The sequence below is a fragment of the Anguilla anguilla genome, chromosome 12, assembly GCF_013347855.1.
Source record: "Anguilla anguilla isolate fAngAng1 chromosome 12, fAngAng1.pri, whole genome shotgun sequence".
In the NCBI taxonomy this organism is placed as follows: Eukaryota; Metazoa; Chordata; class Actinopteri; order Anguilliformes; family Anguillidae; genus Anguilla; species Anguilla anguilla.
The window spans coordinates 30,733,489-30,753,512 of NC_049212.1; the positions used below are offsets into that span (position 1 = coordinate 30,733,489).

The 20,024-nt window shown below is 42.3% G+C and overlaps 1 protein-coding gene across 2 annotated transcripts; it reads right to left on the reverse strand.

Annotated features, from left to right (window-relative positions):
* Positions 1-18: 18 nt before the first annotated feature.
* On the reverse strand, positions 19-18,346 carry LOC118209774 (von Willebrand factor A domain-containing protein 5A-like). 2 transcript variants are annotated; one of them, XM_035385393.1, is made up of 21 exons: positions 18,001-18,346; positions 17,382-17,430; positions 15,545-15,747; positions 13,698-13,920; positions 13,136-13,302; positions 12,408-12,522; positions 11,964-12,115; positions 11,782-11,870; positions 10,893-11,037; positions 9,895-9,974; positions 9,352-9,466; positions 8,684-8,842; positions 8,029-8,132; positions 6,879-7,099; positions 6,104-6,140; positions 5,557-5,749; positions 4,959-5,004; positions 2,384-2,413; positions 2,052-2,254; positions 1,278-1,404; positions 19-926 (listed from the first exon to the last, which is right to left on the reverse strand). In XM_035385393.1, exons 2-21 carry the CDS (start codon positions 17,422-17,424, stop codon positions 847-849), a joined length of 2,532 nt encoding a protein of 843 aa, XP_035241284.1. In that variant the 5' UTR covers positions 17,425-17,430; positions 18,001-18,346; the 3' UTR covers positions 19-846. The 2 variants fall into 2 exon arrangements, with proteins under 2 accessions (XP_035241284.1, XP_035241285.1); XM_035385394.1 differs by having other exon boundaries at positions 2,052-2,206; positions 18,001-18,345.
* Between the last annotated feature and the right edge of the window lie 1,678 nt (positions 18,347-20,024).

Sequence of the window (20,024 nt, forward strand, 5' to 3'; positions counted from 1 at the left end):
AAATTTGTAACACATGACTTCAATTGACTCAAATAAGTGCTTTAATGATTTTTTTATGTATTTCATATACAGTACATGCACACTGTGTACACACTTTGTGCAAAAGCAGGCTAGTATAATGTTTATAAACACACTAAGTTTACACACAGTACTAAATGGTTATTTGCATGAATTCTTAGCTAATGCACAGTTTTATGGCTCTTGTCGTTCCCTAACTGTATCTGATGCATAAAGGCTGCATTTGCAGATCTTAATGCTGAAATCAATTTTTTGGACTGACTGTCCATATTCATTTTTGAAAATGACCCAACAGCACAGCCAATGCCGAATAATGACGACATGAACCTGTCACTTACTGGTGTATCTCCAGCTGGGTGGAGGACGCCTGCATCTATTCCCATCTCGTCTTTGGCAGAGGGTATATGCTCTGCCCCGCTGGCTTTCACGAGCATACTAAATTCAAGCACGGACTGAACAATTCTGATCTGCGCGTTTGCATGGCTTTTGGCATGGCCGCATATCTGACTCACTACCACATACCGATCGAAAACTGAGAAGATACTGCTCCGTGTGGTGCTCTACAAACATCTGAACTCTGTTGCATATGTGGGGGATTAAAATACAGAACTGAGCCAGTTTTCCTGCACTCTGAAGGTAACCTAACAGTGCAGTTTTCAGAAAGTAAGAAATAACTGAAAGGCAGTGAAAGTAAACTTATTATAAACAATGTGCTATAAATGCAGAATTGCCGTGCACAGAAATGGCTTTCACAGATAAAATGCGCAAAGCGATGCCCTGCTTTGTTTCAGTAGGAGTGGAATTCTGAAACTTCGGGAGCGCCGTTTCTTACTGCCCCAGGGCCTTTGGCTCCACCTGCAGGCCGAGGAGGGAGTTCCCCGATGACACAAACCGGGACATGTCGGCCCCTGAAAGAAGAAACAGCGCGGGATTCAGCCGGCTGCACACGGGCACAGGCGAGCCCAAAAACACAGCGAACGTGGCCGTGAGCTAGAACCTGCCGTTCAAAATCACACACAGACACCTGACAAGTACACACAGGCACATACAAAAACATCAGGGCTTACATCAGGTGCATACATTGTGATGTGACTACCCCAAGACACCCCGGTCCCCCCTCATCCCACTCCTGTGACAGGAACTGGGTCGGGAAGTTGGTGACAAGAGGCATTACACTGAAACCAAGGGGTGAACAAATACACCTCGACCTGCTCAAAAACAAACAAACAAAAAAAAGCATGCAGAGAACACTCCCCTACCTATCTGAGTTTTGATCCAGGACACAGCCTTCTGGGCAACAAGCAGCCACTCATCCTTAAAACGGGCCATGTGCCCGTGCAGCCACAGCACCGCCAGAACCGTGGCCCAAACAGAAGAGGACCCAGACTGTGGAGGAGGCCAGTGGTTCACAAGCAGGACAGCAGGAGCAGACAAAAAAAAAAAAACACAGTTTAGTGCTCAGATTCGGGCCAGCTGTAACATCCTGGCACAGCACCCGTTGGGCCAGCTGTAACATCCTGGCACAGCACCCATTGAGCCAGCTGTAACATCCTGGCACAGCACCCGTTGGGCCAGCTGTAACATCCTGGCACAGCACCCGTTGGGCCAGCTGTAACATCCTGGCACAGCACCCATTGAGCCAGCTGTAACATCCTGGCACAGCACCCGTTGGGCCAGCTGTAACATCCTGGCACAGCACCCATCCATGACGTGACATGTGGCTGACAGCATCTTACAATGGTAGCAAATAAAAAACACTTTTTTTGTAAATTAAGTATAAATCTTTGATAAATTATATCAGTTAACAATTTTCGTGGCTTGTATAGTAATCGATGAAAAGTTCTGGGAAATGAATGGTTCTGAGATCTGACAAAAAAATTAGGTGACAAGATAGTGAATGGACAAAATACCATAACTGTAAAATAACTCCCTATCCACAATGATAATAGACCATTCTAAAATAAATTGTGAATCATGAAATAATCAGATAGATCCTAGTTGATTAATTATTCACAGCATTTGCTCGTTGTTACCTCTACCGGTGAGGTTTTGGCCACCTCCTCTTTATTTTTCCCCAGGATGGAGACCAGTGATTGGTCAAGCTCCCAGGAACCATCAGCATTCTGTAGGTCTATTAGTCTCAACAGGTCTCCGGGCCAATCATCTTGGTCAAGCCTTGACAATGCACCTGCGACACAGACAGATGCCATTTTCCCATCCAATGAGGGGACAGCACCTGAAGAAATTGTATCACTTATGGAATCTAGTATGTCTATTGTCTACCCATTTTGTATTTTGTATTTATTGCTTAAATGCATTTACTATACTGCTTAGAAATGTAATGGGGAAGGGGACCGGTGCCCACCTTCTATTTTCCTGGAAGCCCTTCTGTAATCTGTAAAAAGAGAGAGAAAAACAAAGGGCATGGCAAATTGAAATTATGTTGAAGTTCTTGATAAGAGAGTAGGCCATTGTCTCCCACGATGACCTGAAAAACATGCATCCCACCTCTACTCCACTCAGAGTACAATAGGGCGATTGCCCACAAGGAGGTCATTATGAACAAAGTTAAATGTGTACGATCCAAAATAAATTCATAAAGATTTGATGCAATGCCCTTTCCATACTGTTTGAGCACTTTAATGGTCATATTTTTTTTTTTGGCATGGATAACATAACCAACCACAAATATCTCCACTGGACACAACCAGATGCCTTTTCTGCATCCAATGAGACGACTGCACCTGAAGAGATGGTATCATTTATGGAATCTAGTATGAGTAACATCTACCAACATTTTCTGAATTTAAACAGAGTTTAATAAAAACCCATTTGACCCGGTTTTATTAAAGAAGTCATAATAGGCTCCAATCTGGAGGCCAAAACTTTGGTGTAGGCCTTCAAATTTTTGTTTGAAACTGAAACCAGCCAAAAGCTTGCACAGTCTAAAGGGTCCTTATCATCCTTTGGTCATAAGGAGATACCACCAGGGAATACTGAGTTGCAGCTGGAAGTGGTGTTGGTGGGCCAGCAGGGGGCAATCTTCCCTCTGGTACAAATAAATTAAAAAAAACCCCAGTGCAGTGACGGGGACACTGTGCTGTAGGAGATGCCGTCTTTCGGATGAGACGTTAAACCGAGGTCCTGACTCTCTGTGGTCATTAAAGATCCCATGACACTTATCGCTAAGTGTAGGGGGTTCCCCGGTGTCCTGGCCAAATCCCAGATCTGGCACTCGCAAACTTGCCACTAAAAATCATCCCCAGATTTAATTGGCTAAATAAATGTTCTCTCCCTCTCCACCTTCGCTAATGTTTGGTGAGCGTTCTGGCGCAAAATGGCTGCCGTGCATCACCCAGGTGGGTGCTACACATTGGTGGTGGGTGAGGTGAGTTCCCCTTCACTGTAAAGCACTTTGAGCATTTGGAAAAGTGCTATATAAATGTAATAAATAATAATAATAATAATAGATAAGTGACATATTTGAATTAGATGATAAGACTCCCTTTTCTATAGCAGAGTTGGCCATAGCATGCATTAAATATGATCCGATGCAATAGATAACATCCCAATGAAACATTTACATTCACTCCGCGCCTTCATCGCTTGTGTCCCAGAAAGACCGTTACACATTTAAAAATGAGGGTGAAATTCATCTGATATTTTTGTCATGAAGAGTTAACGCACTCTTTTCCTCTTTGGCTCCCTCCAACCCACCTAAACTCCTGTGCAAAGGCGAAGCCTTCCGGCACGGCAGAGAAATGCAGGGGCTCCATCGTGACTGAGAACTGGGTGCTGACTGCAGCTCACTGTTTCAGGCCTGAAGCCTGGCAGGACCCAGGCAGTGTCACAATGAAATCTGAATATTATGAAGGGACGGAGTGTAGCACAGTGGGTAAGGAACTGGACTTGTAACCGAAAGGTCGTAGGTTCGATTCCCGGGTAAGACACTGCCGTTGTACCCTTGAGCAAGGTACTTAACCTGCATTGCTTCAGTATATATCCAGCTGTATAAATGGATACAATGTAAAATGCTATGTAAAAAAGTTGTGTAAGTCGCTCTGGATAAGAGCGTCTGCTAAATGCCTGTAATGTAATGTAATGTAATGCAAAAATATGCAGTAAAATAACTCCCCAAGCCCATAATATGTGACCCAACGCGGGCTTTAGATACGCATCTCACACTCGACCACTTCAGAGGGCAGGCAAAAAAAAAAAAAAAAAAACGTTGAAAAATCAGTATCCAATCAAAATACCAGCAAATACCAGAATCGCATTCCTGAAGATTACCATTTGCCTAAATTTCCAAATTAAAATCATTGCCGAAATGTGTGAAATTTAGTTAAATATTGGGACTAGTAGTTGGTCCTCCAGTGTCCGACAGGTGTAAAAAAAGACTCACTATCAGACTGGTGTCCCAAACAAATCTTTTGCGTGTTCAAAGATGTTTGTCATTGGTACGGTCTTACAGGTGGAGATCATACAGTGAGATGCTCTCTGTGATTTTGCAACGTTTCTCGCCTCTCCTGTGAAATGGTTGAGCGTGAGACCCATGCTGGGTCACAGTGGTGCCTGCAGGATCTTGCAGATGCAATAAATAAGATTAAATCTTTTGTAATGGAGGAGTTTGCTATTAACTGAAGACACCTGGGTAGTTTTCTTTCAAATTCAGCTGCATTTTTCTGCGTGTTTTCCAGTTCAAAGCTTTTACTCATTATTTAATAAAACAAAAAAATTAAAACCATGAGCGCATACTCTGCACATGGTGCATGCCTGGGGAACCCCGCGGGCATCAACGTCGGGTCATTGTAACTGTGTATTTAACCATGTAAAATGAAGTACGACACACATCCAGATCTGCAGAGCGTGGGTAATGTGTGAGAGACAGACTGGGAACAGCGACATCGCTGTAAATGAATGCGAGGATTCTCTCTCCTTACCTGGCCTTTCAAACGGCTCGCCGCGGCAGATCTTCGTCGCCTTTCGCTGCAACCGAAGCAAAGGCAGGGTGAGGACTGGCCAACGAAACGGACAAACGACTCCAACTGACGCTGTCCAACTGCGGGTCGCATTCGACGCCCACTCCGCTTTGCAAGCGGCGATGTAGTGGGAGCTACTGCTGCTGACTGCAACACTGCCGCCGTGGCGCCGTCGCCCTGCACGTCTTTGTGAGCGCAGACATAAGTTTCATAGGTGCCACTGAGATCTCATAGATTTGCCTTTGTCAATGCACCTGAAGCTTCCGCACTCAAGGGGCGATATAGCTCAGGAGGTAAGACCGATTGTCTGGCAGTCGGAGGGTTGCCGGTTCAAACCCCGCCCTGGGCATGTCGAAGTGTCCTTGAGCAAGACACCTAACCCCTAACCTCTAACTGCTCTGGCGAATGAGAGGCATCAATTGTAAAGCGCTTTGGATAAAAGCGCTATATAAATGCAGTCCATTTACCATTTACCATTTACTCAATGCCAGAGAAACCTCCTGCTACAAAATGCTCAGCAGCACAAACCAAGAATCAGCAGGTGGATCTGACTGCTCACCCCGACTGGCCGCCGACTGCAACCCATGTCAATCTGTGGCTCTCGATTCCCTCGTCGGAATCTGCCCCAAATTTGGCGTAGGGAGGCCCCAAGTTTTGGCTTGCCTGATTCTTTCCCGGTGACTGGTACATGGTAAATGTGTTCATTTCTGGGAACAAGGTCACAAGCCTTTACCAAACTCTGAGGAGGGGTGCTGAAAAGAAAAGAAAGGGGGGGGGGGGGTGAAAAGCTGAGATCCAGCTACCAGTTTACTGCACATCATTCCTCATGGAACCAGTAGTCAAATATTGAGCCCAGGCAATGATTTCCTGTTTTTTTTTGTGGAGAATGATTTCTACATCTACATACGTTGTTCATGCTGTACTGTTCTAAATTTCATCTTCTGTAGGGAATACTTGTTTAGCTTTATCTTGCTCTTTATTCAACTGACTGAACTGTGAATAAGTTAAAGTCACTAAAAAGGCAAACAGTGACAATCCCCTCACAAGGAACGAAGATGGAAAGTGAACAGAGAGGGTTAAGAGCTGAGATCCAGCAAGGCATTTACCCTGAGTATAAGGCTCCGCAGAAACGCCTACTTCGATCTGTAATAAAAAGAGAGGTATCGAGAGATTAAACAACTGTGTGTGTGTGTGAGTATGCGCGTACAGTATGTGTGTGTATGTGCGTGCGTGTGCACGTGTGTGTGTGTGTGTGTGTGAGAGAGAGAGAGAGAATGACATTGATATTGCAAGACATGCAATACAAGTCTGCAGTATTGAAATAAGAGGCCACATGATAATGAACTAGATCATGTCAAGTTCTTGATAGCCCTGCCATCTGCAGGTTTTTGTGATGTCCTTTCAACCAGCAGCCACACAGATAAGGAATACAGGTTCTTTAGACAATCAATGACTTTGTTAAATTACTTAAAAGGCACATGAATGCAGGATTTTTACCTTGAAAACATTATAAAATAACCATGCTAAGGAATATCTATGATGCAACGGAAATCTCTGTCTTTATGCGACATCATTCCATTTTAGCCATTTAGCAGATGCCCTTATCCAGAGCGTCTCACGCAGTTCACATTCTTTTTATAGACGATCCAGTCATACAGTAGGATATTTACCGAAGCTGTTCAGGTAAAGTACCTCATTTAAAGGTACTACATCTACTCAACCACCTGAGAACTAACCGATAACCTTGGGGGTGCAACCCCGGTTCCCTAACCGTGAGGGTATACTGTTGCGGACGCTACACCACGCACAACCAGTTCCGCGCGTAGATGTTCACGTGCACCCGCACATGTATGCTCACTGGGGCATCACATGGTCACTTACCTTCAAGCATGGCTCTTGGTACGGTTCTGTGAAGGAGCGGGCCCTCGATTGGCTGCTTGTTCTCAGCGTGGACAGCAATGAAGGCTGTGTGGGAGGAGCTAACCCCTGATTGGGTGCTGAGTGCCACCACTTTCTCTGTGATGCTCTCATCTCCGCCTTCTCTCACCTCCCCTTCCAGGGCTTCTATGGCGGCACGAGCCCCCAGTCTGTGAAGTAGCAAGCTGCAGAGGCGACAGCGAAGATTACACAACACACGGACAATTTTTTTTTTGGCTTCTTTTTGTTTCTTTAAATATTGCTCATTTGCATGGACGTAAATCCTGGGCATGTCCCCCCAACTTCAGGAAAACCTCAAATGCCCCCCCTCCCCATCACACTTGCTGTTTACTAAGCACCTTTGTTGTGTGGCACCCTGCTGTCTTTTTAGTATAATTCTTACTCTGTAGCTATCTCCATTGGCAGTTTCTGAGAACACACTAAATTCGGCAGGTGCATAGCTGGAGGCTTATGACAAATGCCCAATCCCATTGCAAGGACCTTATCAGACACTTGATGGAACTATACCATGTTGATTGTTTATGTATCTTTTACACAATTCATAAAAGATCTCATGTATGTCCCAGAAATTGTACACATAGACAAACAAGACTTTACTGGAGGGAGGTGCTGCAAATTAGAAAAAATTGTATATAAGCAAAAGAAACATCTTCTCATTAACCATCAATTAATGCACGTGTGTGTGTGTGTGTGTGTGTGTGTATGTGAGTGTGGGCATGTTTACCTATCTTTGTGAGAACCAAATGTCCCCACAAGGATAGAAAGATGAGGAAAACTACGCAAGGTGGGGACCTTTTGCTGGTCCCCACAAGTTTAAGAGGCTGTTTTAGGGTTAGCACTTAGGGTTAGGGTTACAATTCGGTTAAGGTCAGGGTTAAGGTTAGGCATGTAGTGGTTGGGGTTAGGATTTGGGTTAGGGTTAGAGGTTACGGAATGAATGTAAGTCAATGGTAAATCCTCACAAGTATAGCAATACAAACATGTGTGTGTGTGTGTGTGTGTGTGTGTGTGTGTGTGTGTGTGTGTGTGTGTGTGAGTGTATGTGTGTGCGTTGCTGAAGATGTGCATAATTGTGTCTGTGCTTCAGTGTTACCTGCTGTCCTTCTCAGACTTCATATTGAAAGTCAGTTTGTTCTTCAAAGATTCTTCTCCAAGTTTATAATGAAGAGTTACAGACCCGTCCATACTACTGTGACTCTGTGCAAGAGAAAAAGGGAGAGTTAGAAAGATATAATGTTTATACAATTGGAAGAAGCACATGTTGTGACAAACTGTAAACAGGATCAGCCATTGCAATTTATAGCAAGTTCATAGCAAGTTATATGAACTGCAAGATGTTTGCATATTTATTTAAAAGTGTTTCTTTATTTATATATACTGAAGCAATGCGGATTAAGGACCTTGCTCAAGGGCACAACGGCAGTGTCCTACCTGGGATTCAAACCTGTGACCTTTAGGTTACAAGACCAGTTCCTTACCCATTATACCATCCAATGGCATAACCGTGTTCAAATAAAATGCATACACATTTCACTGCTCTTCTCCGCGAAATCGGAGTCTCTATCACAAATCCTGCATAGCCTTTGCAATTGACCATAAGTAGGTAACATTGTTGATGAATATTGGCATGGAGCAGGATATTTTTATGGGCATTTTGTCTAATGATCGAAGCCACCGTTAGAGTCCGCTGATTCCCTCTCTCCCTCATGATCCCCCAGCTGATCTCACTGCTGGAACACGGGACCAACCTGCCCGGTGAACTGGGCGTACACCAGGAGCCTCTGACCATGGAAGAGTACAGTGGGAGGAGGAGACAAGGGGGTAACAGCGACCCCCGGTGGAACATCCCACTGCACTGAGATGTCGCTCACTTCTGGCTGCATGGAAAATTGAAGGGACTGCATCACCTGAGAGAGAGTGAGCGAGAGAGAGAGAGGTCTGTGCACTCAGTGGCCACTTTTTTCACAGTACCATATCTATCTATCTATCTATCTATCTATCATGTATCTATCATCTATCTATCTATCTATCTATCCATCTATCATCTATCTATCTATCTCTAATGAATTATGCTCAGCTTTGTACTCATGTGATTTACCCACACAAAAATCAGTAATGTCTTGTGATTAAGAGTATGTACTTAACTTCCTTTATATGTGTCAGTAGAACTTTGACTACGTTAGAACTGGTGAGATTCTTTGACTGAAACTTGTTCTTATTTTTTGTTTGAGAACTTAATTAACACCATTTAATTAACAACATTTAAGGTAGCAACCAATAAGAATGCTATGGTCTGGCCATAACACAGGATAGGTAATCGGAAGAAGGAGAAGAGCAGAATTGGAATCAGAGTGGAGAAGGGAGTGCCTCATCTGTGATCTCACTCTCTCCCTCTCTCTCTCTCTCTCTCTCTTACCTTGGCCTGTAGTCTGTCAGTTCCAGTGATGAACTGGGCGTGGCCCGACCCCTCCTTAGCCATGCCATTCACAAGCGCAGCGCTGGCCCCTTCCCCAATGCCAAAGGAAAAACACCTGAACAAACACACACATGAGCGTTCAAGCAGAAGCATGCGCACACATAAGCACGCACACACACACACACACGCATATACACAAGCACACACAGACACGCGAGCATATGTATGTGTGTGCGTGCGTGCGTGTGTGTGCGCATGTGCATGCTTCCATGCTCATGCGTGTGTGTATGTGTATGTGTGTGTGTGCATGCATGTGTGTGCGCATGTTTCTGTTTGCTTGCTTCCGTGCTTGTGTGTGTTGTGTGTGTGTGTATGTGTGTATGCGTGTGTGTGTGTGTGTGTGTGTGTGTGTGTGTGTGCCCATGCATACGCATACAAGCACACACATGCACACACAAGCATACACACGCAAGCATACACACATACACACATGCACGCACACACAAGCATACACACATACACACACACAAAGATAAAGCCCACCTGTGAGACCCAGCATTCATTTTCACCAGATCAGTCACTGCTTTGGTGTTACCTACTTCTCCATCTGTGAATATAAACAGCTGAATACAGAGAGAGAGAGAGAGAGAGAGAGAGAGAGAGCAGTAAAAGGTACTATGGCCGTATTCAATATTACTACAGGTTATTATCTGTGCAGCTATCTAATGCAGCTGGAAATTTGGTATTAATGTATGAGACTATTATATCTACAAATCACAGCGTGAGTAATTCAAGTAACCATTCAGCAAGTTAAGAAACAACCCCCTTTCTCATTGAAATGACATGTATTTAAATATTATTGCTAGCAAAAATAAAATAAGCAGGGGTTAGCAACTCTGAAGTCTCTGTTTTCTGTGTTAGCCTATGTCTACTCCTGTCATGAAGCATCCACATCTAGCAGAAAGTTGAAACTTAATTTGGGAGGGATCACTTGTGAGGGAAGTGAGATTAGCCTTTGATTGCCTATTTGGCTCGCTAGCTAGTAACCCAATTTTTTTAAAATATTGACTGTTCACAATGGACTTTGAAGATGAAAAAGCTGAGGTTTGTACAGATTTGTCTGGGCTGCCTGCTCCCACAGATCCTGGGGCTGGAGCTAGCACTAGTGTTGCTTAGACTATTACAAAATGCACCTGTACATAATCTAATCATTTAGAACAACAAAGTTAGAGTTGTTTATAAAATACTGCTTAAAAATAAAAGAGCTGTTATATAAAGAGTTTAACAATTTGTCGGTGTGAAATCATTCACCAGTTTGTCCCAATGCACATTAGGTCAGAAAACTGGCATTTTCTCTTGTTCACACAGAAGTTCAGTATATAGCCATTCCCACATACAGACACAAACACAGATATCATTGACTCTGCACACCCCTAAAAGGTACAGGGTTGCTGACAGTGTTTTACATGTGCACAGTGCAGTAGGGCGTTCTGTGCTGCAAATATTGTACGCGCTCATGTTGAACAGTACAGGTGGGGTACCTGGCGTGGGTGTGAGGGGAGGCAGGGCTTGCTGTAGATCTCCTTTAGGGGTCCAAGGATCTCTGTACCTCCAAGATTGGCCTCCATTGACTTCACTTTCTTTTTAGCGGAGTTCACCATTTTCTGACTGTACTCCACACTCTCACTGACAGACGGAAGCAGAGGGAAATGTGTGGCACAGTCATAGCATAGAGATATGCAGTGAATATGGGGAAAGGGGGGGGGGGGGGGGGCGGTTCCCCAGTTATGCAAGATATTTAGCAAAATTTGTGTTTGGTTCAGTAGGTCATTATCACACATAGCATCCTATCTGAAGGCTAAATCGCCTTCAATGGATAACAAGATGTCCGTTTCCTTTTAGTGGCTCAAATCCTACACACAAATTCAGCAATTTAAGATGGACCACCAGGTTTATTTAATTGCTGGTAAGTGAATGCTGTTTCAACAAAAAAAGACTAAACAGAAATAAGCATGGCAACTACTATTGTTTCAGTATGTGAACAGTATGCATGAATGAACATGTCTATTATCAAAAAATTCAGATGTTCAGATTTTACAGAGAGAAACCATTTTTTTTCCAATGTGAACACTGAACATTTGGAAACAAAAACTATAAAAAGATTATACCAAGGAACAAATTTGTTTCACCAATCTACAGAGATGTTTCTTAAGAAGCCAATGTGAGATGCAATGAGCTGGCAAAAGGATGTAGGCTGTCGCAGCATAGCCACAGCATATGAGGTGAGTTTGTACTCTTTATGTTCAGACATCGGGCAAATCGGGAGTCCAGAATGATAGTAAATTGTTATGTTTATGTCATGCTTTTAATTGTTATGCTTTTATCATCAACATCATAATCATCGTCACCATCATCATCGTCATCACTCACTGGAAGAAAGACTCGTGGGTGGAGCCAAAGCCGTAGATGTTGAAGCGGCAGCCTATGGGAAGGCTCTTCAGCAGCAGCAGCAGGGTGTCCTGGGCGTGACAAGGCAGAGAGATTTTGCAAGGTGACAGTATGGCGCCGTCCCGTCGAAATCAGTAAATAAAACATAGATTCAGAGACGGTACCCTGGCAGTGTCAATGCGCCCCCTGACACTCATGCTGCCTGAACGGTCGACCAGGAATATGAACTCTTTGCTGGAGGCCTTGGAGGGTGACGTCACTGCCTTGCTGTCTGGGTAAAAGCTGAGCAAGGCCACGGTGTCCCCCATCAGGTCACCTGAGAGAAAGGGAGAGAAGGACAGAGCAAAGGAGGAGGGAGGGAGGGAGAGAGAGAGAGAGAGAGAGAGAGAGAGAGAGAGATATGTTAGAACCTAACCAAAAACACATGTAATTCAGTATTTTAAGACAGGATTACAATATGTGACAACCACTCTTCTGGCATTTAAAATCACCTTAATTTGCACAATTCAGACCAGTGAGGAGCCACTAATGACATATTACAAGTTTTTACATGAAACTGGGAAACAACAGGCTGCATGCAACACTATTGTTTTTCCCTGCTCCCAGACCTGGTTTGGCAGTTGGCTGCCCCGCCTCCAATATGGCGGTGGGTAGGTGAGGCTGGACATAGTACAACAGGAGTTCCACATCCCTGTCAAAACGATGCCCAGGCAACAGCCTGACCTACAGACAGAGAGAGAGTAAGTAAGCATAACACATAAGCAATTTCTAACAGAGATTATCTGGCAGTTGTAAAGCATATACAAAGGAGAAAATGAAAAGAAAGAGAAACCACATGTACACAAAAGAAGAAGAGAGATTTTTTTTTTTAACCCACAAAGACACAGGCAGAACAATCAAAGACCAACAGGCCATTGCACAGAACTGCAATATGAGATTTGGGACCTATGATTGGATCTGGACTGAGTGGGTCTGGTCATCTACCCAGCTGGACCTACCATAGTTGTATTGATCCACCCAATGCGCTCCTCACTTACCAAAAGGATGTTCAGGATCCTGTTCCAACACACAACCTGCTTACCATATGAACAGAGGACCCTGTACCAGCTAGCAAGCGCTAACTGAACAGCAGTTTGCAGCAGCTGGAGACCGGCCAGCATTCTGCAAATCAGCACACAGTGGTCCACCAGGGGGCAGTACCTCTCACCAGCCACTTAGCATTTAGCACTTTATGGGGGACTTCCGCAGATAAGGAAACGAATGACTTCATGCACACGCACACAAGAAGGAGGACGGCGCGCGCGCACACACACACACACACACACACACCGCTCACCTGGGCCTCGGTGCTATCCTGGGACAGGAGCTCCACTGGGGTGAGAGGGCAGTTGGACTCGATGCTCTTGATTTGGCTGGGGGAGTAGACATGGACCCCAAGAGACAGGGTGTAGGGCAAGTCCCCTGACAGGGCCCCGGCAGCCTCTGTGGTGATGCTCTTACAGCCTTAAGGGGGGGAGAGGCACCAATGAGATCCAAACAAGGGAATACCAAAAAATGGAGTCTCATACAGTGAGCATAACGTTTGGGACAAAGTATATTTTTCTTGATTTGTCTCACCACATTACAATTTTTCGACTTAAAGTGCCCAATTTAAGTTTTCATTAAAGGGTATTTCTATTTTAAAAATTGCTGTAATTTCTACATGGCGAAACCAAAGTATATAAAAATGCCTTAATCTAAAATTGTGGAGTAGAGCCAAATAAAAAAAAAATAAATAAAAAAATAAAAATAAAAATAAAATAAAATAAAATAAAATAAAAAATATATATATATATGCCTTTGTCCCAAACATTATGGGGCTCAGCACATCTCCTCAGGAGAGCTCTTTGGACCTGTACCTGCAGGGGTGTAGCGGGGGTTGAGGACGGTGGGCAGGCAGAATCTCAGTGCCTTATCGGCCTGCACCGCCAGCTCGGTCACGTAGGTCAGGGTCACCGAGGCCGTCTCTCCCGGGGGCAGGCTTCCCACGCTCAGTCGAAAAACGTCCTCGCTCTCCTCGCTCTCCTCCAGCAGGAAGGCCTGCAGCCCCGAGCTCAGCGCATCGTCATACTGCTCCCGTGCCTAGGAAGTGATGTCATCACCGTGAGACGGCATCCCAATCCAGCTTTTGCTGCACCCTCAACTTGCAAACCTCACCAGGTAGAATTTGTTTTGAGACCCAGATGTACCCTTGGTTGCCATTTTAGATCTGGATCCAATCTGTTATAAAGTCAAGTGAAGTTCGTGACAAAGCCCTTAACTTTTTTTAAAGTGCCCAGAATTCACAGCAAACTTCCAGTTCGGCGATAATTGCGTGAACATTTATCATTTTTCACTGTATTATAAATTAATTGCACATACAGAATGGAAAAGATGGTGTATAAGTGTAAATGAAACCAGTCATTTGTTGTTTTGTATTTGTATTTCATACAAAAATGATGACCATCCTGTTTCCCTGTACTTTGATTAACAATGAATAAAACCACTAATTCGCTCAAATAGCCTAACCAAGATGAGTAGTTAAATGATTACCAGTATATATTGAGATAACATTATTGTTCTTTGCACCAAAGAATTGTGCAGCATTTTCCTATATCCACATTTGTGATGATATAAAACGTAAGTCATGCGAAGGTTCTGCAGTTCAAATGCTGCAGATGCGCAGCACAGATATTTGTAAAATCACTGATCCAGCCTGGGTTATGCATTGTGTGTTCGAGACACTTAATGAGAGGTTTCCCTCTTTAAATTTATGCTTAAAATCATTCTGACTAAATCATGTGCCTTCTTAAAATTAACTACATTCTTTAATGTGATAAGAAGAAAACTCTGCAATAATGTGAGATACGTACAATTAAGGCAAAGCACTGGGCTTCTTGTGAATTATTCATATTATTGCCACCCTGTCGTTAACATTTGTTAATCATTATAGGCCATTATATAGGCCTATTGGTCTAGATTATTCAGTGAATTAATTGTTTGATCGTTAATCAAGCAAAATGAAGAGCAGTCTACTGATCAGTTTAAAGGTAATGGTGTAACTACATATATTTAAATGCTGTACAACTATATGACACAAAGAAAAATGCCAGCACACAAAACTCACTTCTGTTTTTTATCTATTAATATTGCTTTTCAGTTAATTGCTTGACTGATATCGCGATGTCAAAATGTAAATGGTGGCAGGTTGAGAGTATATTGGCTAATCATCCTTTTAATGGTATTTTTCATCCCACGGTATGTGAATGATTAAAGCTTTATGCAGCTGTAAGGTAAGCTCCCAATGGGCATTTTCATGCATAGGTGAGTTGAAGTGTGTCTCAATTCAAATGACCTGGTCCACTCTCCCTCCCTCCCATTTGCAAACGCCAGTGTATATGCTCCTGTTTTTTTGTTTTGGTATGTGCGTGACATCTTTCCAAGCGAAGTTAGCAAGTGAAATGTAAGAGGGCGGAGCCAAAACTGGATCGGAACGCAGCCTTGAGACACCCTCGCCCGTGCATGTCTCCTTGGTAACCGAGAACGTTCGGTCGCATAATGACGCGAACAGGCCACATCAGCCCTTCAAAGGCTCGCCATTGTGCTCACCACTCATCTCTGCCAGATGAGAAAATGGAGGCCGACCTCACGCAGCCCGCGATTGAAAGGCATGCGCCTCAAAGGTGCGTGACGCCCGGTCTGGAAGCGATGAACACAGGAGGCCCACCTGCGTTTTCTCTCGGACCTGGGCCTCGATCTCGGTGCTGCCGACGCGGGCCCGGAAGCGGCAGACGGCGGCGCTGCTGTCCATGGGAAAGATGAAGACGACCTCCACGGGCCCGGACTCCTGGTTTTCATACTGGAGACAGGAGCTGACCGATGCGACGTGACCCTGGACCTCCACCTCCACTGATACTGACTTCAGAGGAACTGTTGCGAACAAAGAGCTTGTAGGCTTAATATCCTTTATAATCAACTAATGAATGAACAACAACACAACAACAAAAATAACAATGACAATAATGATGACAAAAACAACAACAATAATAATAATAATAATAATAAAAATAAAAAAAATAAAAAAATAATAATAATAATAATAAAAATAATAATAATAATAATAATAATAATAAACAATTAAAATACTTTACAGTGATGAGAGGGAGACCATCCTCAGTCACCACCAATGTGTAGCACCCACTTGGGTGTTTCACGGCAGTCATTTCGAGCCAGAATGGTTGCCACATTGCATATCAGGTGAGGGGAGAGGATCTAATTAAAGGTAATTTATAGTATTTTCCAATATCAAACAAAAGAAAATGTACTCTGCCAGTAGTAGTGTAAGATTTATAATGACTCATTTTCTACATTTTTGCATTTCTTTGAAATCTAGATTAAAAATCTATGTCAAATGTTACTTAACTACACATTTTTCAGTCTTATGAAAGGTTGGAAAATGGAAAAATACACAAATGAGAAAAAAAAACCACCTGACACTTAAAATGTTATGTGCAATTTATATATAGGGAGGATATGACAATATGGCTGTCATGCAGTAAATTAATACACCTGTAAATATCTTGCTTGCACTATCCAGAACCATAAACTCTTCTCCTCTCCATCAAACTAAATCATGATACGGTATTTTGTGATAATATATCTATATTTGATTCAGATACTCTGGACATATTCCTAACCTTGCTGCCTCAACATGGCTCATTATGTCTGATTTTATCAGGCTGAGACCATATCTTGCGTCTCCTTGAGGAGTCTATTAAAATGTCACAAGTTTACAGGGAGTACAAACTGCACACAAACCATGTCAGGCGACTCTGAGGTGATTGAGCTTGCCTCGATTGATTATGTAGACGTACATGAGAATGACTGTTTTGTTTAATGTTTTGATTTGCCTTAATGTGAGCTCTGGCCAGTTACTTTTCACTTCCTCAATCTGACAACCTGAGGGCTTAGGTTCTCATAAAGTTGATTAAACTTTCTTTTGTGATATTTTCATTTCACACTGTTTCACACTAGATTGTTCTTGTTGTTCTACAACTGAAAAGCCAGTTATGAATCCAAAACAATGTTGCTTCAAGAGTGAATGGCACAGTACAACTGTGAGAAATTTCATAAACTGGGTTTGTTGACCTTGTTGAGAAAAATCACACTGGCGCATTTGGGAGGAAAACGTGCAAGCGCACAAAACCACAAGGAAACATCAAGCCCTGTTGTCTTCATGAGCATCAGGGGAACAAGGTGTCATGCAACACCACAGATGAGAAAGTAGGCCAACCAATTCAAACTTCTCTACAATATGAGACCACAATCAAAGTAGGTCAAAACCCTTCATTAAAGCCAGAGATCATCTGAAGGAGCCACACATTTTAACTGGTATCTGACAAAACCGTGCACACTGCATAGTACTTACAGTACTTACAAGAATTCAGTACATACAAAGATGGTGGAAAAGCGAAAAGGTATTACACACATTGACAGTAGCCACAGTGTGATTACAGGAAGCATTAGAAGAGCGAACAATGGCAGTGTTCATGTTTCTGTCTCACCTGGGTCATTGTTCAAAGTGCGAAGTCCACTGTTGTTGTCCATTTTTGCCTGTAATAAGAGAAGATTGAGCAGCCTGATAAGATTTGATTTTATCTTATATGACCTGGAATCACTGTGATGGAAAACATCTCAGGCAGTGCTACAAAACAACGGCCACACCAAAGCCATTGAGCCATCATCACGTATCTGGTCACATATATGAAAGCTGCACCAACTATCTTAGTGGTGATGAGGATAGATAGATTTAATTAACGGGAAACAAAAGTCGTTGTATGTACCACCACGTGTGTTGCCAGTAATCCCTTGAAAAGATATGACGTAGGTCCAAAAAAAAAAAAAAAAACGGTATTGGAATTTAACCAATGGAAGACAGAGCCGAATCAAGAAAATGAATCAAAAAACAATGAATCATCACACAAACACGAAATATAGACCATTCGCCTCACCTACATTTTAAGACATTTGATAGAGACAAACAAACAAATATCTGTACTATAAAACAAGAATGGTCTTTCGGGAAATGTCAAAACGTATATTAATTGTATAGGCGTTTAAAGGCTTTAAAGATGCAGAAAGTAGTTTCAAACGAAACAGACTATTTCGTTTTTTATTTCTTACCGTGTTGCCTGCTGAAGCTCTGCTCAAACCGACTATTTTGGTCAGATATGCCCTGGTGTGGTGGTAATTTCCAGTTAGTCCCGCCTTTGTTTTTTTTATTCGCAGTTGTTTATTTTATGTATTCATTTTCTCATAGCGTCGCATGCATTTACAGGAAAAGTACAATTTGTGACTCAGGTTATTTGATTTACCCCTGCTATGGACCTCTTTTTAAGATGAGTCTTGAATAAAGTCAAAATGAAAATAAAATGATTCAGTTCACTGATTTATTTACTGATCCATTCGGTATTACTTCCAGTTTCAATTTCCAAAAATAGAGCTTGTCCTGTGCAGCCAGCAGAGACATGGCAAGCCCTTCAAACATTCATTGACTATAGAGAAAGCAAGCTACGTGATGTGCACTGACGTTAGAACATTTTCAACTGCACTTCTCATTTTGTTAACTCCGTCCTGAACTTGTTTAAGCGTGTTTATATTTTAAAAGAAATAAAATTAACCACGGTTTCATTTAATCTGCTTGTACTCAGGCGTTGTAACATAGGACATGTAGCACTATATACACAGTACTATACAAGCCTTAGGCCACTCTGAAAAAACAATTTATTTGAGCATAAAGTGTCTGTGTGTGTATATATATATATATATATATATATATGTAACCCGAATATTTGGAAGAGGCTGTTCTCCAAGTCTCGGTCGAGGCGAAGGTGTAATGAACTGGGCTACAATGAGTATCGTCAGGTATAACATTTAATGGAAGTAGCCAACATGGCAGGAGCAGTAGCACAGCAGCATGTTACCAGCACAATCCTCCTTCTCTGAACTAACCAAACAAGATGTGTTCCCTAATTAAGGTCCCAGGGGGAACACAAGAGGGGGAACTTAAATATTTAATGAAGACTGAATACAATATGCGTATAAATGGAAATGTATAGACTTAAGAGTTCAATGTAAATAGTTCAGTATTACCAGTTACAAAAATGACAATTGTTAAGATTTAAATAATACACATGGCTGATACAAATAAAGGTTACATATATATATATATATATATATATAAACGTTTTATTAAAAACACTGAATGTAGTGTTTTTAATAAAATGTGAATGAATGTAGTTAACATTGTTAACATTGAAGTAAACAATGAAACATTAATCCAATGAAAAGTTACAATAACTTCTTGCAGGTACGTTTTTAAACAAGCCAGTACTTTGTGTCCGGCCTCCCTTAAAATGCAAAACTGAAGCCACTGAAGTCATTTTGGTAGATTCGCCCAGATTCGTCATATTTCATTTATGAAAGCTTTAGCATTACATCCTGAAAATCTGGTTAGGCAAATTGTTGCTCAGCATATTTGTATTGCTTTGCTGACAATTGCCTTGTTGATGCAAATCTATACTACATTTTAAAATTTAGAGTCTCCAATTAGCCTACCTGCAGTCTTTGGACTGTGGGAGGAAACCAGTGTACCCGGAGGAAACCCAAACTGAAGGGCCCAGGCCGGATATGAACCCCGGACCTTGCCCTATTGGTAAAAATTGTAATAGTAGTAAATTCGCTAGCTAGCTGCACGGCACAACTGAAAAAGGGTAGCTGCTTGACTACTAGGTACCTAGAAATGAATAACATCAGTGAAAATATGGGAGCTATGTTGTACCTGTGACCTCTGCAATAACCTGGTCTTACTATTTGGAGGCAAGTGTTCTTAGCTATTACGTTTAACTTTACAGGTACAGCAAAAACATCAACATGATTAAAATAATATCAAAGTAAAATTTATACAAATAAAATATAAGTAAAATAAATAATAGCATTGATAACGAATAAGATTTTATCATAACTACAAAAAACATCTTCTTATACCTCATAGCTGTTTAATATGGAAGGATGTTGAAACATTCCTCCTGGAATGATATGACAGGACGTACCTGAACACAATCATATTATATACAACAGTAATGCTGCACCTTGAGGGTTACTTTTCTCAAATTACCCATAAAAGGCCTTTGTAAACATTTAAGTGC